Source organism: Xenopus laevis, chromosome 8L, assembly GCF_017654675.1.
Source record: "Xenopus laevis strain J_2021 chromosome 8L, Xenopus_laevis_v10.1, whole genome shotgun sequence".
NCBI classification, from domain to species: domain Eukaryota; kingdom Metazoa; phylum Chordata; class Amphibia; order Anura; family Pipidae; genus Xenopus; species Xenopus laevis.
In genome coordinates, this window is record NC_054385.1 from 74,648,281 (window position 1) to 74,668,031 (window position 19,751).

A 19,751-nucleotide genomic window follows, 5' to 3' on the forward strand; every position below is an offset into this window, starting at 1 on the left:
TTTAAAATGTTAAATTTTCTTCCCTGCCAATCACTGTGCATATCATTTAACTAAACTAACCAATAAAATGTGATCAAATGAGGTCACAAAACAGCCTCCACAAAAAAAATAATAAAACATAATTTCTACATTAATAACAGACAAAAATGTATTTCATTTTATATCTGGATTTAATAATCACATAATCGTGTGAATCATTACCATATAACAATAGCTTCCAATCTTTCAGCTCAACACCTTTTATATCATCCTAACTGTTCATTGTTGGATAAATCTTATCATCAAAGAATTCTTTTGTTGGATTAAATATTTTATTTTGATTCAAATTTTTTGCATTTGGATTTTATTTCATGTTACTATATCAAGCACACTGGCCACTAATATATCATTCTATATCGTACCAAGAAATGGCAAATGTGAAAAGTCAATGCAACAACTGTCAGATATTCCATGAGTGTTTCCTTCAAACATAACCCCAAAATCTGTGATAGTATATTCTGAGGATTTTGAGCAAGAACATGCTTTTGCTATTCTGTACTGAATCAGGAGATCCCAGTTTGTCTCATTCTCATCACTAAGTATGTCAATAAAATGACATGCAGAAATGCTTATTTATCCAAAAGTTGAATACACTGTGCAGGAAAAATGTATTGGCTCTTCTAAACAACACAAGGAAATGGGAGGTTTAGGGTGATTAATGTTATCGCTATTTTGCTATTATACTTTATACTATTATACTTTTAGTTTCCCGAATACAGTCACATATGTTCTGCACATGTCCTTTACCTGCATTAAAAAGAAGCACGTGGTTTCTTTTAGGTCTATGGGCAGATATCAGACATTTTGCCAACTGGTTTTTTGTCTGCTACAGGATGTGTTTTAAGGTGGAAATTAGTGGACGAGTACCAGTAATGCCTTTAACACAATGGAAGGCATCAGGAGGTCATTTTAGTTGTTTTGAAGTGGAACAATAAATGCAGTCAAAGGCCTTAAACCGTACACTGCTAAAGTTCCCTGTATTTTTCTGTTCTGTGGTAGCAAATGATGGGAAGCGTCTGTCTGAGGATTTCAAAATGCACATTGTCAGAACTATTATAGATGCAGGTTGATTCCTTTGTGATACGATCCATATAACGATAACCTGTTTGCAATGATTGATTGGACTGTAGCGGATGTAATGGAGTTTCAGTAAGGTGTGAAGCATTTCATTTGCAAAGTGACATAACCTCTGCCTGTTATAGGTGAGGGTTCTGCCACCATGACCACAATGACAATATGGTCTGCTGTTTTCATCACCACACATTCTGCTTACACAGCTCGTATGCCAAATTGAGATGAAAATAAATCTACATAGATATCCACTTCAGGTTCACTTGCACAAACAAAGCACATTTTCAGCAAAATTTCTGTTTCTGTCCCTTTTTAAAGGGAACATAAATAGAATAATGCAAGAAATGCTGTATTTTGTATACTAAACATAAACCTACTGCACCAGAAGCCCAATTAAACAAATGATTTATGCTTTCAAAGTTGACCGCAGGGGGCTGTCATCTTGTAACTTTGTTAAACATATTTCCAAGACCAAGACTACGCACATGCTCAGTGTCGCCGACTGCTCTACAGGAAAACAAACAAAGCTGCTCAAGTTCTGGGAAGTAGGGTGGGGGACTCCCCCTGCCATTTGAAAGTATAATCGTTTCCCTGCAGAGCAGTTAGGAACCGTCTAAAGTTTCCTATCTGCAGCAGTCAGAGCAAGTAAAACAAAGGGGGAATTTCACTGCATACAGTAAGGTTTATTATAAAAATCGGTACACATTTTTTATTTAAAGTATATTGGAGATAGATTTTTTTTTATTAAAGAAAGTAAAAAATGGGATTTTATTTTTTTGCCTTTAAAGGGAATGTAAAGCCAAAATTAACATTCTGCTAATTAAAGAAAATGCTTAAAAGTTCTCAATGGTTAATGTAACTGCAACTGAAAGTAGTCCTTTTTTGAACTCCTGGTTCTGATTTTTTAAATAATATAGTAATAACTTACATAGAAGTCAGTCCTAATTCAATCAAGACAGATCTTTTAATCAGCAGAGAATGAAAAGTAGCAAAGATTAGCAAGGGACAGACACTGCTATTAATTTCAGTTACAATTGCAGTTGCATTTGCAAAGAACTTGAAAACCATTGAAAACTTTTAATTAAAGTACATTGTAAAGTTGTTTATAATTACATTTCCTTTCATTGGCTAAATTGTATTTTTGGGTTTACATTGCCTTTAAAATGAATCCTTTCATTATTATTGTGCCCAGTCTGTTCATCAGCTTTTGCAGTACTTCCTATGATCCCTCTTCTATCAATAATCTGATGCTGAAATTCTGTATGTAGATGCTGAAATCACTGCCATCCTGTGGTTGTGAAGAACAATCAGTTCTATACCAAAAGAGACGTTTTCCAGATAAGGGTCTTAGATAGTTCTTCAGATCTTATTGTCTTGTCTGCAGCACAAAATCATTTTGACAGTAAGGGGCACATTTACAAAGCTCGAGTGAAGGATTCGAATTAAAAAAAACGTTGAATTTCGAAGTGTTTTTTTGGCTACTTCGACCATCGAATGGGCTACTTCGACCTTCGACTACTACTTCGACTTCGAATCGAACGATTCGAACTAAAAATCGTTCAACTATTCGACCATTCGATAATCGAAGTACTGTCTCTTTAAGAAAAACTTCGACCCCCTACTTCGGCAGCTAAAAGCTACCGAAGTCAATGTTAGCCTATGGGGAAGGTCCCCATAGGCTTGCCTGCGTTTTTTTGATCGAAGGATATTCCTTCGATCGTTGTATTAAAATCCTTCAAATCGTTCGATTCGAAGGATTTAATCGTTCGATCGAACGAATAATCCTTCGATCGTTCGATCGTAGGATTAGCGCTAAATCCTTCGACTTCGATATTCGAAGTCGAACGATTTTAGTTCCTAAGTTAATTAACCCTCGATATTCGACCCTTAGTAAATCTGCCCCTAAATATAGCCTTTTTAAGAGCTAGCTGGGAAGTGAAGAGCTGAGGTTGTGAAACCATATACTATTTAGAATTTAGATTTTTTTATTTTCAATTTTTTCAGTACTGTCCTTTTCTTCCAGCCCTTACTGTAACTGTGTCTCACGTGCCTCTCAAATTATTATTGTACATACATGACGCACGTTAATGATCATACTGGAGCAATCAAAATTTTAAAATCAATGACATTGCTGGTCTGCATGTGTACAGATTAAGGGACACAGAAAAAAACAGTTCTGCAGTGGCAGGATATATATATATATATATATATATATATATATATATATATATATATATATACACAGACATATATAGATATATTATATTCTGTACATGCTGTATAAACTAAATGAGACATTGAGCAGATTCATGTGCATGTACTAAACTCAGAAGATTAAAACACTTCAGCTACTGTTAGGACATTATATTTATCTTTTCATGATTAACGGTTTGTATATAATAGTTAATGTATGAACATGTCATAGTCATATTTCATAACAAACTATTGTATCTATTGTAAGCACATCCCAACACCGCTGCCACATTCTCCTGCATTCCTTAAAGAGAAGGATTGGCACAGCAACCTTCAGCTAATTTCCCTGCAAATGTCATTCAGGCATAAAGTGCAGCTGATGGATTATCCTGGGTGTCCCCATGTGGTCTATCGTTCACAAGTCACTGGTCCCCTTATTGTATTATCTATACAGCTATCGGAATGCCCGGCCGTGCAGAAAGAATTCTGAAAATTATTCTCACATATCAAAACTGACAGATGGTTTAGATTGTATGCCTTCCCGCAGAGCGCACACACCTTACTCTCATAAAGTCACGTCTTGAAAGAGAGAAAAACAGATGAAAAAGAGGGTGACTGCTGTACATTTCTGCTAAACCTTTATTTTATTTGTACTTCTGTAAAGGGTCAGTAACAACAGGAAATGAAAATGCCCTAAATGCATTTACATTTTATACTTAAATAGGGGCAGATTTACTCAAATTCAAACTAGGTAATCCTTAAGGATCTCTAGAACTCAAGATTCAGCACATTAAGAGGCGTATTTATTAACATTGAAGACAAACATCACCAGTGATGTTATCCATGGCAGCTAATCAAATATTGGCTTTTGTTTTCTAACTTGTAGGTGACTGTTTAAATCCAATTGCTGAATCCTCTGAATCCTTTTACACCATAGAAGGATAGAAGCAAGGAATGTAGAGCTTCTTGACATAGAGGACCTAGTGCAGTGGCACAGTGACTGTTACTGGTGTATTTATGTAGACCTTTCAGGTCAAGCTTGGTTAGTTTTTTCCTTTCCTTGTTCTTTAAATGAATTGTTCAGTATAAAAATAAAAACTGGGTAAATAGATAGGCTGTTCAAAATAAAATATGTTTTCAATATAGTTAGTAAGCCAAAACTGTAATCTATAAAGGCTGGAGTGACTGGATGTGTAACAGAAAAGAACACTACTTCCTGCTTTGCAACTCTCTTAGTTTCCACTAAGTTACCAGGCAGTAACCAATCAGAGACTAGAGGGGGGCACATGGGTCATAACTGTTTGCTTTTGAATCTGAGCTGAATGCTGAGGATCAATTGCAAACTCATTTAACAGTTATGTCCCATGTGGCCCAGCTTCAAGTCGCTGACTAACTCAGAGAGCTGAAAAGCAGGAAGTAGTGTTCTGTTCTGTTAGACATCTAATCACTCCAGCCTTTATACATTACATTTTTGGCTAACTAACTATATTAGACACATTTTGTATTTTGCACAGCCTATTTACCCCATTTTTATTTTTACACTGAACTGTTCCTTTGAATTAAAACAGAACTGGCAAACTTTATTAGTACAGAGATGAAAGGGAATCCAAGTTTAATGCAATAACCATAATGCAAAACACAGAAATATAAAATAACTGGTAGATGTCCTAAGGCTGAAATGACACATGCTATTTGCTCTGCTAATGTGTGTGTGGGGGGGGGGGAGTTGATATGGCCAGCTAGTGCACAAATGTACGCTCCTATACCAGAGACTGGAAAGCGCAATGTCAGATGCATATGTAGGTAGGGTAGCCACCTTTTCTGGAAAAAATACCGGCCTATATATTTAGCTTTTTTTCCTATAAATAATATTGGGATCAACCATAATTTTTACCTGCCAGGTTGCAACCCTATATGTAGCGGTGACAGAGGGGACCTCGGCACCAACACACTTGGATATTTTCTACAGTTACTAGTATTAGTAGTAGTGAGAAATTATGAGGGGTGTTTTGTCTGCCCCTTCTCTCTGCCAGGTGCAGCAGACAACAAAAAAACTCTGTGTGGACAGTTTAAACACACATAACAGCTTTACATATTGTAGCAAAAGCCTTGTCTACTATACTTTTTTTCTTATGGTGGCCATAGACACACAGATCCTATCGTACGAATCGATGATTTGTATGATTTTCGGATCGTATGTGGCGTGTGCCGACATTTTTCGTCCGGCGGAGATCGGTCGTTTGGTCGATCGGTCAAGTTTGATTTTGACCCAACGCATCCCGCCGGAGCCCACGGCACATCGTAATCGGATCGTTCAGCCATACAGCCGAACAATCAGATATAGCCATGTTTGTTAATCGCATATTGGGGAAAGATCCGCTCGTTTGGCAATGTGGCTAAACGAGCGGATCTTTGCATCTATGGCCACCTTTAGTCCTTACAGGGCCCTAAAAGATGACCAGGAGAACAGCCTGTACATTTTATCTGACATATCAAAAGTTTTCTTCCATTTGTTAATTCCCAGAATCTTTAGCTAACCAGCAAATGTGGGCGTTTTACTTGAGAAGAAAAACAGAATATCCGGAGTCACAAACATAAAGAAAATGCGTTTGACAATAAAAATATAAGTTGCTAGGAATGGAAAAAAAGAGCTCTTCATGCTTCATAGTCTGGCTAAAAATCAATAATGTGAGTATAATGCAAGAGTTAGCAAACCTACAAAATGATCAATATGGTGGAAACCATAGTTAAAATGTAATTATAAAAAAAGCTTAGGAAGAACCTGTACAGAAACTGTATAAAATCTACAAAAAAAATCCTATTGTAGAATTCTATAACTTGATTAGATTAGAGGTGAATAAATACAGAAAAATAACATGAGAAACAGACCATGCAAAAATGGGTTCCTAGGCAGTAAAATGGGAAATGGGAGCGAAGGACTATGGGGGCAGACTTACTAAAGGGTGAAGTCACTAACGCTGGTGACAATTCGCCGATTTACTAACGGGCGCAGGTTTAACTTTGCTGGTGAAAGAGACAGACGCTAGCGCTCATTTGCACTCTATCGCCAGACAAATTTTCGCTCTGGCGAATGGATGTTTGAATGGATGTTTGAATGGATGTTTGAATGGATGTATTCACTAAGATGCGGATTTTACTGAACGTTAAGTGCATTTGAGTGCATAGATCTTCCTCAATCTTCTGTTACTTAACATCATATTTTTAGTCCCAAAAAACACAGGTGTCTTTTCCTTTTTTCAGAGTGATAGCATGCAAAAGTCCTTAAAATTGAATACAAAAAATACAGTGGGCTCATGTGTAGGGCATTATAACAACTCTATTTTCTTTATTAAGGTAATTGGACTTCTGTAATGTATTTGCTGCAACATATGCGTCTATTCAACGTTATAATTCCCCGCCGTATGCAAATTAGCCTGAGCGAAGACCTCTAACAAAGTTTCGCTAGGCATAATTGAACGCTACTGCATCTTCGCTTTGATTTTCAAAGTAACGATAGTGAAAATTCGCCAGCGTTCGGTGCCCTGGACACAACTTCGCATTTTAGTAAATTAGTGTTGTCTGAGTGAATTTTTGCCTGGCCAAGTGTAGCAATGGATGCGAAGCCGTCGCTGGCGAATTTTCGCAGGTTAGTAAATTTCTCCCTATGTCTCCAACACAGGAGGAACAAAAAGGATTTGATGAAAATATGTACTAAAAAACTATAACTTATGTAAAGGAACTGCAGGGAGCAAAGCAGGACACATAGGCAATACCAGGCCACCCTTATAAGAAGGAAAATTTCCAAGTTTACAGATTCTGCTTTTCGGTCCCCAGCTTTCGAAGATGGGATGCTTCTAGGGGATTTGGTTCACTGAGTCATTGCAGTAACCACAGCTTTACCCAGAACAGAACAAATTAACATGTTCCTTACTGGAGAAGAAACAAATGTAATCAAGTAATGGATAACTGGCCCTAAAGTCATTAAATGGTTCAGCTTTAAAGCCATCTGAAACTGGAGGGATCAGATGTACTTATAATGCTTAATGTAAGGCAGACAAGCCCTGGCATCAATGCCTCTAGGGTATGCCCTTCCCAAAATCTAAACAGCCCAGGAAAAGCAGCTGGGACAAAAATGCTACTCATTACTGCAATGGAAAACAGAACAGGAGGGTGCACAGAGGAGGAATGTGAGAAAAAACTGTTTGCAAGAAAACTAAAAAGGAAACATCACTAATGAGTTTAAGAATTTCCAAATTAACCAACTGGGAGGTGGAAAGAAGTCTAATTGTGGTTTGTTATGAATATATGTTATAATGCCCGAGGGACAGGATTTGGAATCTATATCTCATTCATACCTCATAATTTTATTCATTTTATGTTTGTAAAGCGGACAGTCACTGGAGAACTGAGACATAGAGCATAATAAATGAGGTCCCCCCACCCCCTCTGTCTGCAGGATACTGCAGGGGAAAAAGAGGAGAAAAAGGTAACTACTTTTCATGTGAATTACAGGCTTCTATGTTTAATAAAAGCCTGGAGAACTTTACTGTATGGCATGAGCTAGGTCACAAACGACATTTCTGTCTTTGGGGCATATGAAAAGTTTTAAACATGCGCCTCCCCTGACATTTTGGAGCCTGGGAAATGTTTAAAGAAAGGTAGTGTGATGGACAATAGAAGTGGTGTTCTGCTAAAGGCTGTTTTTTTTATAACCGATTACAGTGAAACTTACTGGGATTAACAGTGTGTTGGAAGAAAATCCTGCTTGGAATTTTAGATATCATGGCTCTTCAGTAATGCAACCTGTTTTTCTGCAATAAATCTGATGGCAATGGCAAACTTCTGCAGAATAAAATATAAAACATTCATAGTTCTAAACAAATTCTAGCCAAGTGTTGTGTAATTTGACAAAATGAGAGAAATGGGCCAGGACACATGGTTAAGGAGGTCTCATTGAAACTATGCTCCTCTTTCTTCATCTTATAAGGATAATTGTGCCAAATCATGCACATGGAAAAATGCAAAAATCTGAGATTTGGTAGTGTACAGACACAACACTGTAGGAAATACAAACTTTAAAAAATATTGACAAGCAAAATATCACTATATTCTTTATGGTGTGAATTAAAGATGCACAGAATCCACTATTTTGGATTCGGCCGAACCCCAGAATCCTTTGCGAAAGATTCGGCTGAATACCGAAACAAGTCTTAATTTGCATATGCAAATTAGGGGTGGGAAGGGAAAACATTTTTACTTCCTTGTTTTGTGACAAAAAGTCACGCAAATTTCCCTGCCCGCCCATAATTAGCATATGCAAATTAGGATTTGGATTCAGTTCGGCAGGGCAGAAGGATACGGCCGAATCCGAATCCTGATGAAAAAGGCCGAATCCCAAACCGAATCCTGGATTCGGTACATCCCTAGTGTGAATACTCCTACACTTGAGTATGTCATCTTTAAGGGCAATACTACTGTTCTTATTACAGTATTTATCTCATTCCATGATAAGCCATATTGTATTTTATCTTTCTATCAGTGATTGCTACCCCTGCTTGCTCTTGTAGCACTGGCCAAGGTTGAATGGGTCCATCACTAACAATATTGATTGGTTTGGATACATTTAAAGCTAAATGATCTTACGGTGTTAACTAAGTGATCCTGTGGCATTCATTGTCTGAGTATCAAGGAGGATTACTTGGTCATCTTTAAATCAAAGGGCAGGAAGGTGGTACTGTAGGACCAGTTACACACTGGTGGGTACTTTCAATATATGTTCATTAAAATAATAACATGTCTTCTTCAACAAAAAATATCTTTTTTACAAATAAAAAGAGAAAAAGAAACCATATATCAGGTTTAAATATTAACTTTTCTTGTTGGTGTTACTGGGGTTTTAAATATGTGTGTTTGTCCTTTATACTGTATACTGCAGTTGACAAAGAACCACAATAGCTGATACAAGGCAGGTGCACTCTTCTTTAGGTACTACATGGTGCTGATAAAGTAGCCGCCCATACTGGGAGAAGGTTACAACACAGTCAAGGCTAAAACGAAAAATTAAATTGCCCTCCATAACATACATATACAGAGCTACAGCGAGATACATATGTGCTTTTATGACTGCAATGAAGTGTACTCAAAGATTGAGAGGAACATTGTAACAAAAGCTTCCAACATTTAAATACATTTTTGTTTGCATGAGTCATATACAGAAACATGACCACATTGTTTAGCTTAGCTTAATAAAGATGGATTTATAACAATCTTGGTTCCATTTATTATTTGTTTTGGTTCTTCTGGGTATAAAGGCAAATGTAACGATATGTGCTTAAATAAAGAAAATTGTAAAGTATCCCATAGAAATATTTAGAAAAGGTTGTTTTATTAGCTATCTCTAGAAAGAACAGATGCAAAAGACCCATGAATCAATGTGAAATTCAAAAGAGTCCTTGGAACTCTTTAAAGATTCCCATTCTGAACCCTTAAATTATCTGGATAAATGGCGGTGGCAAATTCTGTTTACAAATGCCGTTTGTGAATTGTGTATCAATTTCATGCATTAATGATGGTCCAGCTTAAAGGTATACTGTCAAGGGAAATTATTTTTTTTTTCAAATGTATCAGTTAATAGTGTTGCACCAGCACACTTCTGCACTGAAATCCATTTTTCAGATGAAACTTTAATTTTGAAATCTGACATGGGGCTAGACATATTACCAGTTTCCCATGAACCCCCAGTCATGTGACTTGTGCTCTAATAAACTTTAGTCACTCTTTACTACTGTACTGCAAATTTGAGTGATAAAATCCCCTTCCCTTCCCTTCCACCCCCCCCCCCAGCAGCCTAACAACATAACAACAGTAAGGTAACCAGATAGCAGCTCCCTAACACAAGATAACAGCTCCCGGGTAGATCTAAAACAGCACTCAATAGTAAAAATCCAGGTCCAACTACGACTCCTTCAGTTACATTGTGCAGAAGAAGTAATAGCCTGTCAGAAAGCAGTTCCATTGTGCAGCACTGGCTTTTTCTGAAAGTACATGACCAGGCAAAATTACCTGAGATGGCTGCCTACACACCAATATTACATCGAAAAAAATATAATTATTGGTTCAGGAATTGAATTTTATATGGTAGAATGAATTATTTGCAGTGTAAACAGTGTAATTTAGAAATAAAAACTACACCATAAAAATCATGACACAATCCCTTGAAGTCTGATATTTAGTCAAATATTCTTTGAAGGATTAACTATTCGGTGTGATGCAAAACTTGGTGCATTTGAAACAGAAGTTTCCCATGTCTTGTTGACACCCTCCATTGACATGTTCTGCCTCTGACTTCTGAGAATATTACTGGAACATCATGTAATGTTGCAATATTTAAAAATACATAAGCGAACACAAGGATGTTTCTTTGCTGAGCGTATGCACACTTTGCATTAAGTGCACGGACATTGTGTTGGCATTGTGTAAACTCAGAGCAGATTTTGTTGCAAAAACTAGAAGGTATGTATTTTCACTCTATAATCCACTCCTTGTGAACACACAGACCAATGCAGTACCTGTCAGTGCACTTAACACAGAGAGCAGATAGGTAAGAATCCACTGAGATCTACTGTTTCTTCTCCTGTGTTTTTGTGCAGGTGGAGAAAAGGCCTTGTGTGAGATTAGCCTAAGGCAAGAGAGCTACAGAAAGACGGAAAGTAAACTAGAACACTTTTCTGATTTTAGAAAAAAACAGTAAAGTCACAACATTTATGAAAGTCTTTTTTCTCGATGTTTCTCATTGCTATATACTGCACAGAAGAAACCAACAACGAGAAAAAAAACAAACTTTATTTTTCCTTTTTGTTTAACCTAAAAAAGTGAGAAAGGGCATCTGTAGCCCTAAACATGTTGTGAGTAGTCTGAAATAAAGCACTTTGCAGCATCAATCTGCATCTGGTATGCTCTCCTCATTTCTATAAAAAAGGTGAGAAAAGGTTATAAGCTAAATGAAACTGAAGATACCACAACGGAAAATAATCCTATTCTTAGTGAAAGCAAAGGCCAGCACAAAGAACTATGGAATGAGCCATTCCTAATATAAATCATTCTGGCTCATAAAGTTATCCTCCCTTCTTGGCTAATGCTTTTTATGGAAGGTAAAGCTGGTTTTAATAAATTATGAGTCAAAGGAAACAGAACACAAATCAATTAAACATTCTCTGGAAAGGACCTGTGCTTATCAGTATCAGCTAAAGAGCAAATATAAAGATACCTCATAATGTGAGGATCAAAGGTGAACTGCCCATGCAAATAGCAGAAGGGCTAAAGGAGAAGGGTAGATGTAAGACTTGTGATGAATAATACACAGGCCACATATAGTAGCGGAGCATGTTCATTATTCCATACAGTAATAGTTGCAGGAATTTTAATTTTTTTTATTCTATTCAGTCATCTAAAGATACTTCCATGGTAGTTAAAGGAAATGCCAGTTCTTTGTAATTAATTTGAGAAATCCTGAATTAAAGAGATAAATTACAGATGTCCGGGAGTATGCCTTAAACAGACATGGTACCCAAATAAATTCCTAATGAACTGGATTTAGTACAAGGGAATGCCTATGCTACGCACAATTAAACCATATCCCTTAGAGCAGACTATGAATTTGGGGACTGTTCATGTTTATAATATCTTTGGATGACTCCAGTACTAACTGCTTTTGTTTGGTTGTTTTGGTTGGTACAAAAAATGACAACAAAGCCATGCTCATTCTTCTAGTGAAGGATTCATAACTCATTTATACAGTATATGGGGAGTGAAAAATAAAATTGTGGGCAAACTGCCTAAAAAATGGAGGCTTGGGCAAAAATATTATCAGCTCTGTAGCACAGTTACGGATAGTTTATTGGACAAATGCTAAAGAAAAAATGGGAAAAGTCACCCTTTAAATATCCAATGTGTAGCCTAGTTTATGAATAAGAGCACAAAACTTGTCAAAATGTGACTAGTCTTGAAAGTAACTGGAAGTACAGTGGTGCAATGGTAAGCACTGCTGCCTTGCAGCACTGGACTCCTGTATTTGATTTCAGGCAGGGAACTAGCAGATGCAGGGTGTTTGTATGTTCTCCCCATGTTTATGTGGGTTTTCTCCCAGAATAAACAGGAAGTTTTATTGGGCATAGTGTGTATGAATGTGATAGGGACCTTAGATTGTAGGCTCTACTGGGTCAGGGACTGATATCAATGAATGAATTGCAAAATGCAAAAGTGTGCAGAACATGTTGGATATTAAAGAGATATATAAATTAAGAGCAATAATAATGGTGCCAGTGAAAATAAATGTCTCACGAACCCCAAATCTTTAAGCTATAATCAAGCTGCAGCTTTTCATCCAGAAGATATAAAAGAGAAAACCCCATGGGGCACAGATGGGAGAGCTGTGGGACTTGGCTATCTTCATATAAAACTGTAATGTTTTGAACTGTATGTTTATGAAGAACAATGAAAATATCCCAGATGTTCTTCTGGCTGCTCTCCTCTGTACTCTTACCTCACCCTGACAACCCTCCCTTTAATAACTTCTCTCTGCACAGAGATACCATGCAGCTGGTGCATAACCCTTGTAATCTGGAACTCAGTCACACAATTCCTTCTTGCTTATGGAATATCTAATAACATTTTACAGGCATCCAATCTTGCAATTTCCAATAAATTCCTTAGAGGATTTTCTTGTGTTCAATTGTTCAAGATATTCTTTCATCTTCCTTTTTCAAAAATTTTCCCCATTGTATACTTTTCCCACATGTATTCCGTGATTCACTGGATGACGCAGGGCTCACTGTTCCCACATTTAGAAAGATGTGACTACATGAATGGACTGACGTGCTACATGTTCCTCATGGCATCACATCACCAATGAGTATCAGCGTGCAGTCTGCAGAAATTGATAGGTTAAGCAGAAGCTCTTCCAAGTTTCAAGCTAAAACCCAGAGCATCAATATTTCTAGGAATCTGCAGTGTGACATAAAAAGGAAGGCATTAAAACCTTCGATAAAGACAACCGTCAGCTCTGACATCAGGTTTGCAGCTGAGACACAAAAACTCTATCCACCCCGCTGCGTTCGGCATTCAGCTCAAGTGATGTCACCCTACAAAGACGTGTCAGCAGGCAGTGTGTCCATGAAGCCAAGCCATGCAAATTCAAGTGAAATAGAAACGAAAATCTAGACATTTCTTATGTACAGATTAATCATTTTTCTATATTTACTAGAATGATATTTCAAGATGTTCAGGCTGTAAAATGGGACAAATGGTTGCCCTCTAATATACATGTGGCAAAGTAAGAAAGACAAAATAGGCTTTTAAGTTACATAAAAACTAAGTATGAGATCATACAGAGTATGATTCAGTACTACAGGGATAAAAAAGATTATTCTAAGAAAATAACAGCAGGCATGCACAGATCCCAGCCTATGATTAAGTGCCGCCTGCATAAAATGCGTCAGGTTATGCTGCACCCTACATGTGTTTGAAGTGAAATTTAGTTTTCCTTTACTATACCAGGAATCTATGAACATCTGCTGTTATTCTCTTGGGAAGGAAAACCTCTTTGTGCTTTAAGTCTTGGCTGTGTCCACCAAGACCCCATGTAGCTACTGGTGAGCTGTTGCCTGTGGTCTGTGGTCTTATCACTAACACCTTTTGCATGTCCTTAATATAAAAATATTATCCCAGGTACCTTAATACAATATGAGAAGACATCATTCACAAAATCTGATTTTAATGTGATTAAAACAGAGATTATGATTATTACATGAGTTTACTTTGAACAAAATATACAATTACGTTTGCTTAGATTGATGGCATTTTGTTTAAATTTGCTTATCAATATAGTTTACTATATTTTACTATAGTTTGGCTCTGCCAAAGGTCTAGGGGTTAACCTTAAATGCAGTCAGCCTCTTTGTAGATCAATTCACTAGACAGTAGGAACCTGTGTAAGTTTACACTTAATTATCAATCAATTTGCAGCTACTCAGCAATTAGTTATTAATGGCCACATGCAATGTTTGAACTGGGAGGCCATATTTCCTATCTAAGTCAACACATCACGGATCACCTCAGGAACCTTTGCTGACCCATTGTGAGAGGACCAGATCTAAGGCTCAATGCAGTCCGTGCCCACAGGATCTGATAGATATTGAAGTTCCAACCATCATACATCATTATATGCTAATTTCTTACACCATGCAAATGCAAATAACACTGCTACAATCTTTTTAGATCTCAAAATGAAACTGTACCAGCTGGCATAACACTGATTGGCCTTCTGAACGGATTGCATGACGTCAAGACCCCTGGTTCCCTTCGATACATGTAGGCAGTTTATTAACCTAACAATAATCAACACCTACTCAGGGAACAACTAATTTTTGCTCATTAACATTACCGCAGCATAGATTTGTTTGCATTCTTTATAGATCCCAAATAAGGCCTCACCTTGAGTATGCAGTGCAGTTTTGGGCCCCAGTCCTTAAGAAGAATAATAAAAAGCTGGAGAGAATTATTCATTATTATTAACATGTATTTATATAGCGCCAACATATTGCGTAACACTGTAAAGTAAATGTGATTATACAACTAAATCACATGAATTATATACATAGAACATATGGAGTTACATACATCACAATCACTACCGGTACAAAAAGGTGAGGAAGGCCCTATGCATAGACATACACTCTAAAGGAAAATATGTGTAGATAAACCAGCGCTATAAGATTAACTACAGAACCTGGACGCTTTCCTATGTTTTGTTGACTTTGATACACTCTAAAGGGAAGGGAGTAATACACAAGGTGTGGGAGTGGGCAAGATCGAATTAAGTGGGTGAGAAATGTGGTACTGTATATGTTGTTGCATTTGGTAGTTAAGCAGAGTGAGGGTAGGCTTCTCGAAAGAAGTGCGTTTTAAGAGACATCTTGAAAGCAGAAAGGTTGGGAGAAAGTCAGACAGACCGTGGGAGAGAGTTCCAGAGGAGGGGTGCAGCCCTTACAAAGTCTTGAATGCGAGCATGTGAGGAGGTAATGAGAGAAGAGTTGAGTAGCAGGTCAGTAGAGGAGCGTAGAGAATGCAGAGATTTGTAACACTAAACTTAGGAATAGTTAAAGGAATGGAACAACAAAACTATGAGAAAAAACTATCCAGGCTGTGAATTCACTGGAGAAAAGGTGCTTGCAAAAGGGATATGACTAAGTACAAGTCCATTAAAGAACATTATAGACAGAAAGCGGGGGATCTTTAATCACATAAGCCACCCTCACAGGTTTCAGAAACAGAACCCCTATTTGAAGCAATGAAAATGGTTCTACACAAACTCACTTGTGCACACAAACTGGGGGTTGTTTCAAAGGGTTGATGGACCTGTTTTTTTTTTTTTAAACCCCTAACTACAAACTGCTATTACTACTACTACTACTACAAACTGTAGCAATAAAAAATAATTTCAGGCTGGTTATAATTCTCCTGCATTTTCCTCTGGGATAATATCTTAACACAGGAAAGTCAGCTACATTATTTTTATTAAAAAATATTATCTTATCTCTACAAGAACAATGACAATAGGTTAGAGAAAAGAAATATTGTATTATGAAAATGAACAGAGCTAAGTATGAAGCCATATTTCAGAAGAATAAAATGTATGAAGAAGAGAGAGGCTACAGTTCTTAGGAAATGAACATTTATAGCATAAAGTCTATAAATTTATAGACAGGGAAATAGGTGCATTAAGATGTGGTGAAGACTCACACAGTTTAGTGAAGGTGGGGGCAAGGGTAAGCTTGGTCAGCACAGTTGAGTTTTTACACTACAGCATTACTGAATAGGAATTCTTGCCAATTAGGGCATCATCGTAGAACAGGAGCTTCCTCTATTGGCAAGAGAGTATATCTGCAGCAGCAAAGCACCAAAAAAACAGCAGCTGCTAACAAAGACCAGTCTGTGAACTGAAAGATAACGTCAGTGGACACAGGGTGTATGCCAGCCATTTGCCACCCGTCAATTTCAGGTCAGTGTGCAAGCAGTCAGCAAAACATTGGGAAATACCCCTCTGTTGGATTGTACGGTAATTGCCTGGACCCTGCTGCTGCATACGCTGGTCAGGCGATTATCTTTCAAAAACAATCAGCGGTGCATTTCCAAGCTATAATCACCTGGCCTGCAAGTGCACTGGCAAGGCCCAGCCTATTATCTTACAAGTCAATGGAGAGGCTATTCTCAGCCAGCAGCAAAAGGCCGCCAATTATCCAGTGTGCCACATCTCTAAGAATGTACTGTATGCAATTTTGTACCAGTTTTAAGTTTTCTGAAACCAAAAGTAAACTATACAAGCATAACTTTTTATGTAAACGGGTTTCCTTCTCTGCCTATAATCTTTTATACATCAGTGAAAGGAGCCTTGTTTCCTCCTGAAGTTATTTTACTTGTTCTGTAGTAATAACATGGGAATCCTGTAAAGTTTTTACTGATTGGGCTAGGAAAATAATGCTAAATCGAATCCCAGATGATGGTGATGGAGCTCCCTAAGTATCATACTAAGAACTGTTTAGGGCACAGTAAAAGAAAAAACAAAAGCATCCAGTAATAACACTGACACTTTATACATAGCATTCAAAAATGTAATTTGGATCAGTTTAAATCAGTTAGATTAATAAATGCTATAACTTAACTTTATAACTAGGTACAAGAAGAATTATAAATTCTGAATATATATATTCAATAGGAAACGTATGAAAAATAAAAGATCCCAAGGCACAGAAATCTAGTTCAATCTAAACCCATAACTCATACAATCATGTCATACCCTGATCTGCATTTTTGACGTATAGGAATATGTGGTTCTTTTGTGCATTCATATTTCTAACTTACACTTGCAAGATCCATTGATCCAATGTTATATAACAAATGCCTCAATGTGCTTAGAGGAGGGACAGGTAAACATTAAAAAAGGACGCCCAACTGCAAAGATGGTGAACTATAGCTCTATTCATCAAGGCAGATAGCAGTAGTATTTGGTAGCATCTAGAGCAGGGGCTCTCAACCTTTTTTACTTGTGAGCCACATCCAATGATAAAAATAGTTGGGGAGCAACACAAGCATGCAGAAATCTCCTGGAGGTGCCAAATAAGTGCAGTGATTGGCCATTGTGCGTCCCTAAGTGAACAGGCAGCCTACAGGAAGCTCTGTTTGGCAGTATACCTGTTTTTTATGCAATTAAAACTTGCTTCCAAGCCTGGAATTAAAAAATAAGCACCTGCTTTGAGGCCACTGGGAGCAACATGTCGCTCATGAGCTACTGGTTGGGGATCACTCATCTAGAGGATGGACAAAAAAACTATAAAGAGAATGCACAAGATAGCATTCATTAGAAAGTTGTACTCAGTACTCAGAGTAAATAAAAAACAAGATAAACCAGAATAGCAATTCAGTCAGAGTCAATTATTCAAACAAGACCTGAATCATCTTTTAAAAAGTAACTGAGAAGAATATGTAATATTAAAATACATAACAAGGGCTTCCTTTCAGGGCATAGTATGTAGTAAGAGCGCACTTTGCCAGAGGAGAAAAGCAGCAGAGCAATATGAACATACTGTAGCAAGTAACTCAAAGTTTATGAGGCGTAAAATGATTGAAAACGGTATTTACAGAAACCTAGTGTACTGGAAACAAAATGCAATTAGCAGGGCTGTGAGATTTGGGCCTCCTGCTGTAAGATACCACTATGTTATGATCTGAATCTCTGCTACCGGCTGATGAAAAGTCACAGCAATGGCTGATTGGGCACATTCCATGCTTCTCATTTGTGGGAGATATTGTGAGAACACCCACATTTGCTGCATTACATTTCAGCACGCAGGGGGGGAAGGCACCTACTAATTGGCAATTTTAAATGAAAAACGATTATTTGATAGAATGGTTCTGTGCATGTGAAAATCTGGCATTACAGTACAGTAATAGACAAACTAAAACAATATGGACAAGGACCTAAAAGTTCAGTCAGTGTTTATGCACCTTAATTATTATATGAGCCCAGTTTATATGAGAACATGTTTGTATCAAGATGGGGGTAGTTTTTTCCTCAAAAGACTTGCATGTGACTGAATTAGGAGAAAGATAAAAAATAATCTGCATTAACTAAAAAACAAGATGATATTATTCAGAGATATTGAAGGATTTATTTTCCCTAAGAGCTAAAAGTTTATCTTCCATTAACTTTTCTTTCTCAGTCTTCAATAGCGTTATTTAGGCTATTGTTACATGAGACTTTTTCTCCACTGCTATACTTCTTGCAAAAGGAAAAACGTCAGATACAGACTTTGTTGCCTACCATTAAGCTTAATGAAAACTTATTGAAAAACTTAATCCCCTGGTGCAGGCAGTTGTTGGCCTGAAAAGCCTATTAGTAAGTTTTTGGGCAAAAATCCATCTGTAGCAATGGGCAGTGGCACAGGCAGTTTCAGGCATTTCTACATAGACATGCAGGGTACTTTGTGATAAGTCAAGAGACCCTGTCAATCTGTATGCAGAAAATAAATGTTGGTGCCGGGCACATTGGTAACTCACGTATAGATCAGACCAAAGTTTTGTAGATAAACGTAGATACTTTATTTAAACAATCATCTCTTGCCTGACGCGTTTTGTGTCACAAAGGACACTTAATCAATCAGCCAGGCCAATGGAAGATGGTGGGGAAAATACATAATCAGATGATACCATCAGTGAAAACTGCATGTAATAATGAACAGAGGAAGCAAACATATGGACTTTTGAAATGATAGGACTGTTGGATGAAACTAAAATGATCTTTTTAGACCCACAGCCCACACATGGTGGGAATTTGGTCTTCCATGCCTTTTCTATGGTAAGAATGAAACATAAAATGCCTGAAATCTCTTTCAACTGCTGCCTATGGAGGTCATGAAAAATAGCTTAAATGCATGCCATTCACAGAACTACCGGTATTTGCCAATATTTTCATATGACTGCCATAAAAAGCAAAGACTGCTCATATTTCTGAACACAGCAATTTGTTTCTACATCCCAAGCACAGAAAATATACCCTTTCCATTACCCTTCCAATTTTGCACTCTCCTCTGAAGATGCCCCAATGTACAATATTTTATTTAGTGCAAACACACTAATGTCCATATTTTAGATTTAGCAGTTGTGTCTTTACTTTTTAGCAAAACAAGGCCACTCGACATTCAGATATGTAGTTAAAGTGTGTTAAAGTCACAAAAGCATCCCATTATGGTTCATTCCATTATGTTTTTGGCTACTGAATGTTACGGTTTCACCGTCATGGTTGCCCCTATTTATTTATAAATAAATAACTGCAACATTTACACAAGATGTAAATGAAGTTAAAGGGGTGGTTCACCTTTAAGTTGCCTTTTAGT

General features: G+C 37.3%; 1 protein-coding gene across 5 annotated transcripts in view; it reads right to left on the reverse strand.

Moving 5' to 3' along the window:
• cep128.L (centrosomal protein 128kDa L homeolog) overlaps positions 1-19,751 on the reverse strand; it is a 115,920-nt gene that overhangs the window by 49,131 nt on the left and 47,038 nt on the right. The window contains exon 20 of one of the 5 annotated variants that reach the window (XM_018230383.2): positions 11,128-11,270. The exons of the other annotated variants lie outside the window; for them this stretch is intronic. Coding sequence (XP_018085872.1) covers positions 11,197-11,270 — 74 coding nt within the window. The 3' untranslated portion in view covers positions 11,128-11,196. Of the gene's footprint in view, positions 1-11,127; positions 11,271-19,751 lie in introns of those variants that run through there. 5 annotated transcript variants of the gene reach the window in all.